The sequence below is a fragment of the Acinonyx jubatus genome, chromosome F2, assembly GCF_027475565.1.
Source record: "Acinonyx jubatus isolate Ajub_Pintada_27869175 chromosome F2, VMU_Ajub_asm_v1.0, whole genome shotgun sequence".
NCBI lineage: Eukaryota > Metazoa > Chordata > Mammalia > Carnivora > Felidae > Acinonyx > Acinonyx jubatus.
This window is the reverse complement of record NC_069394.1, coordinates 78807143-78823138: the sequence shown is the minus strand read 5'-3', so window position 1 is coordinate 78823138 and position 15996 is coordinate 78807143. Positions and strand designations below refer to the sequence as shown.

The window sequence follows — 15996 nt, the reverse complement described above, 5'->3', positions numbered from 1 at the left end:
CTCATGCTCTCTCTCTCTCTCTCTCAAAACAAACTTTTAAAAAAGAATATATTATCTCCTGATATTTTATTACATTTACTAAGTTAAGCATTATTTCAATTGTATGACACAAAGCTTTATTTTTAAAAATAAATTTAAATCGTCATTAATGTTTCCAACATGTTTATCTTATAAGCGGCTTTATTGATATGATTCCCTATGATGACAAAATGAGTCATTTAAAAGAAAACACTTCTAGCATTTTCTACCCTGAATCTTCATTTATAATTCAGGTTTCATAGAACATTCCTAGGTAAAAGTCGGCATACTGTTTCCAACTGAGAAAGACTTTCACATCTGAGGAAACTTCAGCTGATTCCTTATCCTTCTTACTTGGGACATGCCTGCTAGTGATTGAGGTTCTGGAGGTGCTCAGCCGGCAACCTCTGCTCTGGACCCCAGCCTGGTTCACGCATATTTGCCACTCGAGTGTATAGACATTAATCTAGAGTTAACAAGAAAACAGAAAGGGATTCGCAAAGTATAAGAGAAAACAAGGCATCTTTGCTCAGCTTCTTTAAAACACCCTCATTGTCTTCGAAGGAAATCCAGACTTCTTTGATACTCATTTTATATGTGATTATTTATTATATTAATAACTGTCACATATTGAGCTCCAACTTCACGACCTTTGTGTTTTCATTTACTTTTCCAACAAATATGTGTGGCTCATATGGTGACAGACTTTTTGCATAGGATGGAAAGTAGACACAGGGTAGTTAATAACTGGCCTGCTGAAATTCAGTAACAGTTACGGCCGGATTCAGACGGAGGTCTCTATGACGGCACCGCTTGATCGTGTTATCATGCATCTACCTTGCAGCTCCAGAACACTCTGTAAACGAGCATCATTAAAGTACTGTCTCTGAACGCACTGTGTTTCATTTTCCCGTCCCAGCTCTTACAGCACCGGGACTCACATTGGTAGATTACCAAAAGGATTTTGGAAAACAACGAATGATAGTCTTCCCCCTTCTCACTGCATTTATCGAACCTACACATACGTGTGCTCATTTGTATATGTACATCACTGCGGCCTGAGCATGGCTACATTTACTTAGATTATTCGGACTTTTCTGTCCGATGAAAACGTTAAAAGTGACAAAGCTAGACCGTTTGTGCCGGAAGACAAAGGTCCATACAAAATATTGGTGGAATTTTACAGTCTTTTGTAACAATTCATAAGAACTAGCAAAAAGCATAGTTCTGCCAACTTTTCAGTATGGATTTTTTTTATTGATTAATAAAAGATTCTTAGGAAACTGTTCTTTCTGTTTGTGTCTCCAAACCCATCCTGATTTTAGCTGAAGACACTGGTAGTTTTAGAGACTTTCTTTAGCTGATTCCTCACCAAAACAAGAAGTATTCTGAAATGACTATAGTAATCTAAGAAAGATATGTTTGTGTGTGTGTGTGTGTGTATCCCTACTGAAATCACATAAATCTTCCAAAACTTTCTTTTCTTGTGTATTTTAAATGACACACATGTTGCCAGTAAGTTTTGCACATGAGCCGTTTGATGATTTTCCAAGTTTGTGCATCATATCTATTGCATTTCCTGTTAGTTCACATTTATCAGTAGGACAAAGGGAACTGAAAACTAACAACAAGGAAAAATAAACTAAATCAGGAAAATAATTTCTAAATGAAAAGCCTGTGTTTAGTGTGATGTGAGATTATACCACACAGAGTTAGCATTCGTTAAGTTTCTCTTTCCAACCAATGAAAAATAAAAACTGGTTTTAATTAGCAAAGTTTCAGTTGAACCAAAGACTTTGTGTGTTATGAGTTCACTTGTCTAAAAGCCGATACTCATTTCCAGTTGGAGTTTACAGTTCGTTAACATGACTTAATACAGACGAAATTCTTTCTCCGAAGATTTATTTTAAAATGTTATGAAATGTCACTCATGAAATTCTCTTCAAGTAAACGTAAAAAAAAAGTGAAGTGAAAAATAAAAATTACAAAAAGTTATTCTATGTTCTCGATAGACTGTGCATGGACACACAGGCTTCCTGTTTCTCATAAGTGACAAAATCATTAGAAGAAAATCTCTTTGGACCATGTGTACACATCAAAATTGGAAGACTTTTGATAGCCAACATTTTTAGAAATTAGTAGCTGATGTTTGATATGCAATGGGATTTTAGTATGCCAGTTGGGAATATCCGTATATATTAACTCAGGAAGAATAGATTCTCATAAAATTCGGGGGCTCTTGTGTAACTTTGTTGATTGCTCACTTTTATTTATTTATCATTGCAGATTAAAAAAATCAACAGAAACTTTCCCGTAAACCAGCAGGTAAGATGGAAACATACTTGGAGAGACAAATCACATATTACTTCCAGGTTATCTTTTATAGAAAATAGTTTTGATTGCATTTAATTTTTATGTGGAAATAATTGGCACTGTTGTTTGCTCTCTAGGAAAACACATAATTTATTAGATTTTTCCACATTATGTAATATATCTGTTTCTCTAATCATATTAAAAACAGTTTTAAACAATTATTTTCTCCAGGGCCCCTGGGTGGCTCAGTCGGTTAAGCATCCGACTTCGGCTCAGGTCATGATCTCACCATTTGTGGGTTCGAGCCCCGCATCAGGCTCTGTGCTGACAGCTCGGAGCCCGGAGCCTGCTTCGGATTCTGCGTCTCCCTCTCTCTCTGCCTCTTCCTCACTCGCACTCTGTCTCTCTCTCAAAAATAAATAAAGATTACCAAAAAAAAAAAAACCCTAAAAAAATAATATTTTATCTAAGTAAACTAAGTCAAAGCTATATTTGACAAAATACATATATTTATTTGAATATAATGTTGAAGAACTAAGGGAGCTATTTATCATAAGATAGTTTGTATCTTATTTGGGAGACCTATGTTTGATCTAAAAGTTAGAAGAAATTTTCAAAATTGGCTGATGTACTTTACATGAGTCTAAATTAATGCATAGAAAGAAAATAATGTCTGATTCATCCAGCCGAGAATTTAGTGGATTTATTAGACTGATAATTGATTATCAGATAAAATAATTGATTGTAGAAAATAATAACTGATTCCAGTTATAATTTTATTAAGCTGAACTTAACGTTTGCATCACCTTCATAAACATTATAAAAACATTCATTTGAATGAGAAGAGTCGGTGTAGGCTCAGTTCTGGACTCATGCAAGTCAGTGGTGCATCGGGTTTTTGTGATGTTAGAGCAACAGAGGCCAGCCGTGACTTTCTCACTCTTGATACAAAGTCAATGTGCAACCTTTGATTAAAATCTAAACATGTAGAGGCACCTGGGTGACTCAATCGATTGAGCGCCGGACTTGATTTTCGCTTGAGTCATGATTCCTGGGTTGTGGGATCGAGCCCCTCGTGGGCTGAGCATGGAGCCTCATTCAGATTCTCTCTCTCTTTCCCTCTGCCACTCCCACCTGCTAGCATGCCCTAATTCTCAAGTGTGTGTGTGTGTGTGTGTGTGTGTGTGTGTATACATATATATATATATATATATATATATACATATATATATATATATACACGTTATCTACGTATCTATATGTGTATCAATATCTGCGTTATCTATTTGTAAATGGTAGGCCAATCACCAGTTAATTTCAATAGTAAAAATTTTAAATAATCCCAGCTTATAAAAATTAAGTTACTTCTCTTATCTAAACCTCAGTGCCCTCATATTTTTGAAGATTAAATAACAAATGTAAAATTCTCCGTGTATGCCACTATTATCATTAATGTGTTAACATTTTAAACGTGTTCTTTAGAATATAGAATTTATGTTCTTGTATAAATTGTATTATTGATGATGCCACTAGCCCAGACCAGCCTGCAGAGTTCTGTGTGACTGAAATACTAATGAAAACAGCTCCGGAGAGCCTATCTACAGTGCTCTCAGCCATGCCGATGATTTAGGTGGAGACAGACATTGGAGAGATGTATGTGTCACGTGTCTCACCACGTCCATCCCAAGCCGTGGTTACGTCTGAAGCCCTTGTTTGTGGTGCAGAGAATAGAGCTGTAGCCCAGAGTTCCTGATGGCCTCGAGCTGGGTATCACTGGTATTCCCTCTGTGGCTCCCATTCCATCCCAGGTGCTTCTGAGGCCAATAGAACATCACTTAGGAGATGCAGTTTAACAACTTCATAGGGCTGCAGTAGAGGAAAACTTCATTAACGAGGAATTATTCAAATAGAAAGGAGCATCAGCCATTGGGGAAAGTTGTATTGCCCATCAGTAAACCTAGTCGTTTTTATAGTCAGATACATAAAATGTAGATCTTTTCACTTGGGGAATTCTTGCCAAAAATATAAATGATGAATGTTTCTTTAAGAATGACTCTAATATATGTGTTACCATCGCTCCTTGCCCTCTCTAACCTCGACATGTGAATTGTTAATAATTAGTATAATTTATGTTACTATAAATATTTCATAACCCTAATAACCCCACTGCTATTCTTTATTTATGATGACAACTACATTTAACACTCCCTACATTTTCCCTTCAATGACCTGTGGCATTTTTTGCCCCCTCTGCATTTATCTAGGATTTGAATAATAGTAAAGTAAATAAGAATCTGAAAAAACCTTACATATAGAATAAATAATAAAAAGTGTTCAATATCCCAACACATGCATATATATAATAAATGTAGGTAAGCATTAGCATCCATAGCTTTTTATTTGCTAACCTTTTAATATTATTATACCAAGATTTTATTTCAAATCTCTTCCATCTCACGTTTTTAAAAGTCATAATGAATTCTTCTTGGCATTTTAAAAACTGAAAGCAAGAGTTAATAGATTTTTCCCTGACTATTTTCCATCATGGAAATGAAGACTTTCAGGAAATTGGATTCATTTATAGTTCAGTATTCATATATCCACACCATAGGAAAACTCACCTGCATAGCATGATAGCAATGCATTAGGGGACCCAGGTACATTCTCTACTTAATAAAATAGGAGCCAGTTTATAATGAATTAAAATTTGAAAACACATACAGTCTCATTTCTCCTCCAGATTTAGTATTCAAACAGCACCCTTATCTTGGACTAAGCCACAATGTGTTGCTTTAATCTTAAATTTTTTTCTGACTTAATTTTCATGTAAAGTTCTCTAAAGCTTAGATTAGATATAAATACATATATTTATCCATATGCTTTTGATGAAATAATTTAGAGATATGTTAAAATAGTCAACTGTTATACAATGAAAATCAAGTACCCTCATGTCCCTGACACATATCTAGGTCTTTAAGGAAAAAAAACAAAACAAAACAAAAAAACCCCACAAAGATGTCACCCACTGGAGTACAAGTCTACTGCCTCCTGTGGGATTCTGTTTTTTGAATTGTGCTACCTATGTGGTACAGCTAACCCAATGGGAGAAATTAGAATAAAAGTGAAACATAAAGCGGACCAGGAGATATCACTATTTTCCAACAGGGCCAGGCGTTAGAGCTGAGCTCTGTAGGGAAACTCCCACCATCCAGAATCCATGAGACTTTCAGTGAAACCACTCTCATTAAAGAAGAGATTTGAATCCAAAATTGTAAATTATTGAGAAAATAGACCATAACAGGGGAAAGCATAATTTAGAGATTAAAAAAATCCAAAATTAGTTTTGATTATCATGTCCTTTTTAAATAAAGAAATGGAAATTATAAGTCAAGAACAGGATATGGTGTTAAAAATGTGGATTTGCAGAAGAATCAAATAGGAGTTCAAAAGTTTAAAAAAATAGTGTATTTAAAATTAAAATCAGTTAACCAATTGAATAATAGAATAGAAGATGAAGGTAAAATATGTCATTGAAAGTATATATCTGAGAATGTCAGTACACACAGAAAAGGGTGAAAAACATAAACGTTAATGTAAGACATAAACTTTAGAATAAGAAGCTAAAAGAATATCTTCAGAAAGACTGGGGAAAACGTGTAACAGGCAATGTATGAAGACAGATGATGGTTAAGAGTTCTTATAGTCTTCAGATTAAAGAATCCAACTAACCCCTGAGCAAGGTAAATAGAAACAAATCCACACCAACAAAGGATCTGGAATGACTTCAATATCCAGTCAGTGGAATACGGGCAACATTAAAAGGATAAACGAGCTCTGTTGGTACTGGTGTCGAAGGTCATCCAAGTAAGTTTATGAAGCAATAGCAAAGTGAAGAATAGGGAATAAAGTAATCACGGTGTTTTAATAAAGGGGTTAGAATGATACATACACATATTCTTATACAGGCATAAACACATCTTGAGAAGAGGCACAAGAATCTGGTAAAGGTGTTTGCCTCTGAGAAGTGTTTGCCCAGTCTGCTTTCCCACTGTGAGGATTTCATTCCCAAGCCTCTGTGCCCAACTCTTATGCCTTTCCCTGGAGAACTCTCTCATTTCCATTTCCGCTCATTTTGTTGATTGAAGTTCCCTATTCAGTTCCTGCAACAAGGAATTGCGTTTTCTTTTGTTTTGTCTTGAACTCAGATGTGTGTTAATTCTGTTCTTCCTGATGCAAATTCTATTTTGCATTTCTACCTATTGGAATCAGCCCAGCCTCCCTTATTTATTCCACATCCTCTGGCTTTTGGTCTTTACTATTGGAATAACTGGAAAAACGTATGTGCTTGCCATTTAAGACGTAACATTGGCATATACTTTTAGATGTCTGTCTTTAAATTTTGAATATGTTTCTCTTTTCTTCCTATTTTATTTATGTATAGTACAGCATACTCCACTCATGAAGGAAATCTACTTTTCGTATGTCTACATTGCCTACGTTAAAAAGAAATTTTTATGGCTCGCGGGATTTGTGTCGTACTTAGACTTTTTTTCATTTCAAGATTAACAAAAGTTAAAAAAAATGCTTCACTGTTTATGTCTAGACATTTTAGGTTTTTATTTTTACACTTACCCAACCGGCTTCTATGGACTTTAAGCATTTCTTTCTTATTGCATTTATCACGTTTTATGGTATTCTCTATTAACTCTTCGTCCCTCTCTCAGCCCAGACTCAACTGTAAACTCCTAAAGATAAAAGTGTTATTGCTATATCCTTACCTCCTACAACAGTGCCTTACATATCATGATTCTGGTAGAGACCTCAGTGTAAAGAAGAAATGCAATTAAATCTGAGAATTCCTCAACATGTAAAGCTTTCTCTATTCCAAAGAAGCTCAAAGAAAAATACAGGGCACAGGCAGGGAGAAAATATTTGCAAATCATATCGAATAAAGGACTTAAATCCAGAATATATTTTTTTAACAAATGAAAACTGAATATTTAAGAAATCAAACAATTCAATGCAAGAAAATGTGCCCAGATTTGAAAAGACACTTCACTAGAGAAGTATGTGAATATCAAATAAGTGCATGAAAAGATATTCAACCTTAAAGCACATGCAGATGAAAAACACCATGAAATACCACTACGTATACACGAGAATGGCTAATTATAACTAAGTGCTGGCAAGGAGGAATTGTTATACACTAGAATTGTTATACACTGCTGGTGGGAATACAAAATGGCACAACCACTTTGGAAGACAGTCTGACAGTTACTAAGAAGTTAAATCTACACCTACCATACGATCCAGCCAGTCCGCTCCTAGGAAATGAAAGCATGTGTTCATGCAGACTAGTTCACAAATGTTCATAGCAGCTTTATATATGAATAGCCCCAAACTGGAAACAACTCAAATTCCAACAGGTGGCTGGACACACAATGTCGTACTTATACAATGCAATGTTACTTAGCAGTAAAAAGGAACACACTCCTGGTACATGCTACAGCATAGATGAATCTCAAAATTATCCTGCTCAGTGAGAGTAACCAGGCACCCTTCCCCTCAAAAATAGAGTGTAGGCTGCATGCTTCTATTAGATAATATTCTAGGGATTGCAAACTAAGGTACAAAATCAGAAAGCAAATCAGCAGCTGCCTAGGAAATGGGAAGAGTGGGTGGCAACAGAAAGGGATTGGAAAGCAGCATGAGGGAACTTTGGGGGTGATGTATATTTTCATTCTGTTGACTGTAGTGAAGGTTTTATGAGTGCATGCGTGTGGCACAACTTTTTAAACCTTACCTTTTAAATATGTGCCATTTATTTATGCTCTTATACCTCAATAAACTCGAAACCATTTTTATTATTAAAATGTCTGGTAATCAAATAAGTTAGGAATTGTATTAAACCAAAGCCATTGGGATTTGGTTTAATCTCAATAGTCTAGATTTGAAATTACATTTGTGTATCCCTTAGTTCACTTTTTGTGAGGAGTAACTTTCTCATTTCCTTGATGCACCTATAACATAATCATCTGTTTTCTCTATTATGATTTGGATCAGGTTTATTTATTTTAAAAAATGCACTGAAATTCAGCTTCAATTGATATTGAAAAGCATGGGAAGGGGCAGCAGTGGTCTTGCTGTTAAGTGTCTGTTAAGCAGTGATACTCAGCTAGGTGCAAAATTGTGTGATAATTTACTCAATTCATTAGAGATCGTTTAAACAAGCAGACCTATGTCACACTGCTGTATATACCTAAATCCTTTAGGTAATAATTTATTGTATTTATCATTTTTAATCATCATTAACTAAAATTCCTCTTTTGTAGCGTGCCTCATTATTCTCACAAAAATAACATTTTACAGTGACTGTCTTCTGTAATCACCGAGGAGAAAGTTTATAAAGGATGATATTTTACCTCTTTTTATAAATCACAAATGTTCTTAATGACATCTGGAATGGTCAATCCTTTCCAGGAAGTTTTCAATTACTTTGCCCAGATCCATCAGAGGAATCACTGTCTATGGCAACTATAGCCATATGAAATGTGGTTTCCTAAATAATAAGACCTGAAAGTCCAAATTACTCCTTGACCCATGGGGCTGCGGAATGGATGTTGTGTTAGCAGACATGCTAACGACATTCATGTCATTCTACATCTCCATCAGAGCTCTTGGGTGACCAGATACATTGTCAATGAGCAGTAATATTTTGAAAGGAATATCTTTTCCCGAGAAGGAAGCCCCAACAGTGAGTGTATAATAGTCAGTAAACCACGTTGTAAACAGATGTGCTATCATCCAACCTTTGTTGGGACATTGATGGAGCACAGGCAGAATAGCTTTAGCATAATTCTTGAGGGGCCCTGGGATAGTCACAATGGATATGAGCTTCAGCTTAAAGTCCCCAGCTACATTAAGCCCCTAACGGGAGGGTCAGCCTGTCCTTTGAAGCTCTGAAGCAAGACACTGACTTGTCCTCTTTAGCTGTAAAACTCCTAGATGGCATCTTCATCCAATATAAGACTGTTTTAACTTCACTGAAAATCTGTTATTTAGTGTAGGCACCTTCATTAATGATCTTAGCTGGTCTTCTGGATAACTTGCTGCACCTTCTGTATCACCACCTGCCGTCTCACCTTGCACGCCGATACCATGGACACAGCTTAAACCCCCTTAAACCTCATGAACCAATCTCGCCTACCTACAGACTTTTCTTCTGTGGCTTCCTCACCTCTGTCACTTCATAGGACTGAAGAGAGTTAGGACCTTGCCCTGGATCAAGATTTGGCTTAAGAAAATGCACTGGCTGGTTTGATCTTTTTGTTCAGACCATTACAACTTTCTCCATATCAGCAATGAGGCTGTGCCACTTTCTTATAATTTGTGTGTTCACTGGAGCGGCACTTTTCATTTCCTCCGAGAACTTTTCCTTTGTGTTCACAAGTTGGCTGTTTGGCAAAAGAGACGCAGCTTTCGGCCTATCCCGGTTTTGACGTGCCTTCCCCACTAAAGCTTAAGTATTTGTGGCTTTTGATTTAATAGAGGCCACTGTAAGGTTATTAATTAGCCTAGTTTTAAGATTGCTGTGTTTCAGGGACAAGGAAGACTTGAAAAAAGGAAGAGAGATGGGGGAACGGCCCTGGCCAGTGGAGCGCTCAGAACATGAACGTCGAATTGACTGAGTTCTCCAGCTCGTATGGAGACAGTTCATGGTGCCCCGAAACAATTACAATAGTAACATCAGAGGTCCTTTATCACAGATCACCATAACAAATATAATAGTAATGAAAAAGTTTGAAATATTGCAAGAACTACCCATTTTTTAATGTTTATTTTTGAGAGAGAGAGAGAGACAGAGACAGAGACAGAGCATGAGTGGGGAAGGGGCAGAGAGAGAGGGAGACACAGAATCTGAAGCAGGCTCCAGGCTCCGAGCTGTCAGCACACAGCCCGACATGGGGCTCAAACCCACGAACCGTGGGATCATGACCTGAGCAGAAGTTGGATGCTTAACCAACTGAGCCACCCAGGTGTCCCCAATTTTTTTTCATTTTAGAGAGAAAGTGCATGTAAGCAGGGGAGAGGGGCAGGAGGAGAGAGAGGGAGAGAGAGAGAGAATTTTAACCAGGCTCCACACTCAGCGTGGAGCCTGGTGTGGGGCTCAATCCCATAACCACAAGATCATGATCTGAGCTAAAATCAACATCCAGATGCTTTACTAACTGAGCCACCCAGGCACCCCGAGAACTACAAAAATTTGACACAGAGACACAAAGTGAGCACATGCCACTGAAAATGGCGCTGATAGACTTGCTTAACAGAGGGTTGCCACAAATCTCCCATTTGTTAAAAAAAAATCGCAGCATCTACAGAACATGATAAAGCACAGTAAAACGAGGTGTGCCTGTATTCAAGGGAAAACAACTGAATCTTGGTAAGACCGTGAGCTTGGTGGCATTTTATCTTGATCTAGCACCCATGCCTCTTTTTCTCCAGCAACACACTGACCTTGAAAGCAGCAGGTCACGTTCCCTGTGCGGCTTTCTGCTCAGACCTACGCATTGTCTGGTCCTGTGCCAGGCGTCACATAACCAGCTAGCCTAAGATTTATAGTCCAATGAGACGAGTATTTCTTTCATTCATTTTAGTTTGATCGAAATGTGTGCATCTGTGTGTCATTTTTGAGCAAAGTATTCTATTAACGAGATTGGCGATTTGTCTTTGTTTTTATTTTGTGTTTCAAAACCTAGGTTCTTTTCAGCAGAAGAGAAAACTTTTATAAATGTTGACACAAACCATAGAGTCCCATAATCTTGGGATAATAGGTCTGTAATTACTTTAGTCCATTTTATAATACTTGGTGATAAAAAATGGTCGCATTCTATGATTTAAAGGAGAAACCTCCTCGAAAGCAACAAGCTTACAAATCAGCATGAAAGGATAGTGGCAGAGGCTTCATAGTAAAAACACAGACTAAAAAGTATTTTACAGTTGAGCCCATACAAAATTATGCATACGACTGGTTATTATAACAATGATAAGGGGTGTCTAGGTGGCTCAGTCCGTTGAGCAACCGACTTTGGCTCAGGTCATGATCTCGCAATTCACAAATTCAAGCCCCTTGTCAGGCTCTGTGCTGACAGCTTGGAGCCTGGAACCTGCTTCGCATTCAGTGTCTCCCTCTTTCTCTGCCCCTCCCCGATTCCTGCTCGGCTCTGCTCTCTCTCTCTCTCTCTCTCTCTCTCTCTCTCAAATAAACATTAAAAAAATTTGAAAAATAATGATAAAATTAACTACATTTTAGAAATTCTGGAAGAGGGTTATTTAACTGGTGGGGAAAATACACTAATCAATCAGTAGATAGATAGAAAGATGATAGGGTAGGATAAGACCTAGTACCCAGTGGGATGCCTGGGTAGCTCAGTAGGTTAAGCATCCGACTCTTAGTTTCGGCTCAGGCCATGATCTCACAATTCGTGGGTTCGAACCCTGCATCGGGCTCTGTGCTGACAGTGTAGGGCCTGCTTGGGATTCTCTCTTTCCGTCTCTCTATGTCTCTGTTTCTGTCTCTCTCAAAATAAATAAATAAACATTTTAAAAACAGATACAGTATCCAGCGCACACAGAATTTTCTATTAAGGAAAAGGCACTGATGGGGAAGAAATGGGACCCTGAGATATGGATGGCATCATGTGTGCAGTTCTGCCCAAGGATAGAAAGCTAAACGCCCCAATTTCCGTGAACTTTCTTTGCAGAATACTTCGTCTGTAACAGGTGCTTCACAAAGAAATGCTCACAAAGAAATCTCCTCTAGATTTACCCTCTCTTACTTCTCCAGACCCAAAATGATACTTAGATCCTCATGTGTTCCAATTTGGGAAGTACGAAATCTGGCTTGAGATGAGACAGCTTGTGTGCAAGCCAGTGGAGTGGCCAGGTCTCCTCCTCCCTCAGCCCCACTTTAATTTCGTTCTCAGCCCGCTTTCTGCCCCTACAGACCGGTTTACACTTTCCAGAATTTTACATAAGTGAAATCATACCGTATGTATGATTCTTGTCTGACTTCTTTCACAGAGCAGAATTAGTTTTAGTTTTGCCCTTGTTGCTATATGGGCCAATTTGTCCTTGTCCTTATCACTGAGTTGTATTTCGTTGCTGGCTATACCACTATTTGTGTGACCATCCGTTCACTTGGCAATGGACATTGGTTCTGTCCTAAGGTCTGGTCGATTACAGATACAGCTTCCGTAAATGTGTATGGACAAGTCCTTGTGTTAACATGTGTGTTTATTGGGGGGCGGGGGGTGGCGTTGGTAGTCATGGAATAGCTAGATAATATTGAGATGTATGTTGAAATTTTTAAGAAACTGCAAAACTGTTTTCCCCAGGGTTTGACCATTTGGCATCCACACTAGCTGCGTAAAGAGTTTCTGATATGGTCAGTTTTAAATTGTAGACATCGTAATAGAGCAGTCTTGATTGCTCGCTGTGGTATTAATTTGCATTTCTGTAAGGACCAAGGATGTGGAGCATCTTTTCATGTGCTTACTTGCCATCCATATATATCTTCATTGGTGAAGTGTCTGTTCAAATATATGTTGCCCCAAATTATAAGTTCTTAATTATGATGAAGTCCGGTTTATCATATTTTAACAGATCTGGCTTTTGGCACTATATTTAAGAAAACGTTGCCTAATCCAAAACGGAAATCATCAGCTATGTTTATTCTTAGATATTTTTGTTTTCCAGTATTTTCTCCAGTTGGAGCTATTGTTTTAAGAATGAGGTAGAGATGAAAGTTATTTTCAAATGAATATCCAGTTGTTCCTCTGTTATTTGTAGAAAATACTATTTTTTATCCATTGAATTATTTCATGCTTTTATCAAAAATTCAATTGACCATACATGTGCAGATCGATTTCTAGACATTCAGTTCTGTTGAGCTGGTCTATTTCTATATTTTGACACTAATATCTCACCACCTTGATTACGGTAGCTTTTTAATATTTTGAAAGCAGGAGTTTAGGCCCCTTAGCTATGCAATTTTTACACAAAATTATTTTAGTTCCTCTAGGCACTTGCTATTTCTACATTAAAAAATCAAATTGCCATGGTAAGAATATTTTTAGGGGTATTCGGGTTTTCATTGGGACTGCTTTGAATCTGTAACTAAATTTGGGGAAAGTGGACATTTACCAATATTGAGTTTTGAGATCCTTGAACCTGGCATATCTCTCCATTTTGGAAGGCTTCTTTAATTTCTCTCAGAAATAATTTTTAATGATCATTATATAGATGTTGTATATATTTTATCAGATTTATCCTCACCTAGTTCATAATTTTCAGATGGTATAAAAATGGTACTGTTTCTTAAATTTAATTGCTAGTTATTCTTTGCAAAGTTAATAGAGATGCAAATGACTTCATGCTGATTTTGTGTTCTGTAACCTTGCAAAATCATTCTAATTTCCAGGAACTATAGATGATCATGGTTGTTTGTGAATAAATAGATTTTTAATTATTCCTTTCTAAACGCATACATTTTATTTTATGTTTTGATTGGTTTATGGCACTGTGAGATTCTTCAGTAAAATGCAGACTACATTTGATGAGAGTGGACATTTATACTTTGTTTCTGATCTTAGGGGGAGAACATTAAGTGTTTCAACATTAAGTATGGTATTGGCTGTGTGTTTTTTATAGATGCCCGTTATCATCTTGAAGAACTCCCTTTCTGTTACTACTTTGTTGAAAAGTTTGTATCATGAATGAGTGCTAGATTTTGTCAAATACCTCTTATTATATCAATATGGTGCATTACATTAATTTATTTTCAGAAATAAAACCAATCCTGCATTTAGGGGATATACCTCACTTGATCAAAATGGCTTAAACTTTTCATAAGTTATTGGATTCAGTTTTCAAAAACATTGCCAAGAATTTTTCAGTATATGTTTCTGAGAGATACTGGTTTATAATTTTCTCTTCGTTTAAAGACTTTATGTGAAATCAAATTTGATGTGCTACAATTTCACTTATATTTCACTAAAGATAGTTTCTTTTTTTTTCTTTTTTGGAACTTATTAATTTATTTTTGTACATGTTTATTTATATTTGAGAGACACAGACAGACACACAGAGCATGAGAGGGGGAAGGGCAGAGAGAGAGGGAGACACAGAATGTGAAGCAGGCTCCAGGCTCTGAGCTGTCAGCACAGAGCCTGACACAGGGCTCAAACTCATGAACCTTGAGATCATGACCTGAGCTGAAGTCAGACACCCAACCGACTGAACTACCCAGGCGCCCCTATAATTTATTTTTTGAATCTGCTTTTAGAATATTTCCGTCTGGTAATGCAACCTTTTGATAAAATGTCAATGCAAATAATATGTTTTATATATTAAACTATTTGACTTAATTTTTAAAAATAATTAATCAATTTATTTTTTTAATTTACATCTAAGTTAGTTAGCATATAGTGAAACCAAGATTTCAGGAGTAGATTCCTTAATGCCCCTTCCCCATTTAGCCCATGCCACCTCCCACAATCCCTCTAGCAACACTCTGTTCTCTATATTTAAGAGTCTATATTTTGTCCCCCTCCCTGTTTTTATATTATTTTTGCTTCCCTTCTCCTATGTTCATCTGTTTTGTACCTTAAATCCTTCATGTGAGTGAAGTCATATGATATTTATCTTTCTCTGACTAATTTCGCTTAGCATAATACCCTTTAGTTCCATCTGTGTAGTTGCAAATGGCAAGATTTCATTCTTTTTGATTGCTGAGTAATACTCCATTGTGTATATACACCACTTCTTCTTTATCCATTCATTTGTTGTTGTACATTCGGGCCTTTTCCACTCTTTGGCTATTGTACATAGTGCTGCTATAAAAATTGGGGTGCACGTGCCCCTCTGAAACAGCATACCTGCATCCCTTGGATAAATACCTAGTAGTGCAGTTGCTGGGTCGTAGGGTAGTTCTATTTTTAATTTTTTGAGGAACTTCAGTACTGTTTTCCAGACAGGTTGCACCAGCTTCATTCCCACCAACAATGCAAAAGAGATCCTCTTTCTCTGCATCCTCGCCAACATCTGTTGTTGCCTGAGTTGTTAATGTGAGCCATTCTGACAGGTGTCAGGTGGTATCTCATTGTGGTTTTGATTTGTATTTCCCTGATGATGAGTGATGTGGAGCATTTTTTCATGTGTCGGTTGGCCATCTGGATGTCTTCTTTGGAGAAGTGTCTGTTCATGTCTTTTGCCCATTTCTTCACTGGATTATTTGTTTTTTGGGTGTTGAGTTTGATAAGTTCTTTGTAGATTTTGGATACTAACCCTTTATCTGATATGTCATTTGCAAATATCTCCTCCCATTCTGTCGGTTGCCTTTTAGTTTTGCTGATTGTTTCCTTCACTGTGCAGAAAATTTTATTTTGATGAGGTCCCAGTAGTTCATTTTGGCTTTTGTTTCCCTTGCCTCAGGAGACGTGTTGAGTAAGAAGTTGCTGCGGCCAAGATGAAAGAGGTTTTTGCCTGCTTTCTCCTCGAGGATTTTGATGGCTTCCTGTCTTACATTGAGGTCTTTCATCCATTTTGAGTTTATTTTTGTATGGTGTAAGAAAGTGGTCCAGGTTCATTTTTCTGCATGTCGCTGTC

At 37.1% G+C, this 15996-nt stretch overlaps 1 protein-coding gene across 3 annotated transcripts in view; it reads left to right on the top strand.

Annotated features, from left to right (window-relative positions):
• Nucleotides 1–15996, top strand: part of SNTG1 (syntrophin gamma 1) — an 886518-nt gene that overhangs the window by 726176 nt on the left and 144346 nt on the right. For all 3 annotated transcript variants that reach the window (XM_027042820.2, XM_027042821.2, XM_053208542.1), the window contains one exon: nucleotides 2305–2343. In XM_027042820.2, coding sequence (XP_026898621.1) covers nucleotides 2305–2343 — 39 coding nt within the window. The remainder of the gene's footprint in view (nucleotides 1–2304; nucleotides 2344–15996) is intronic.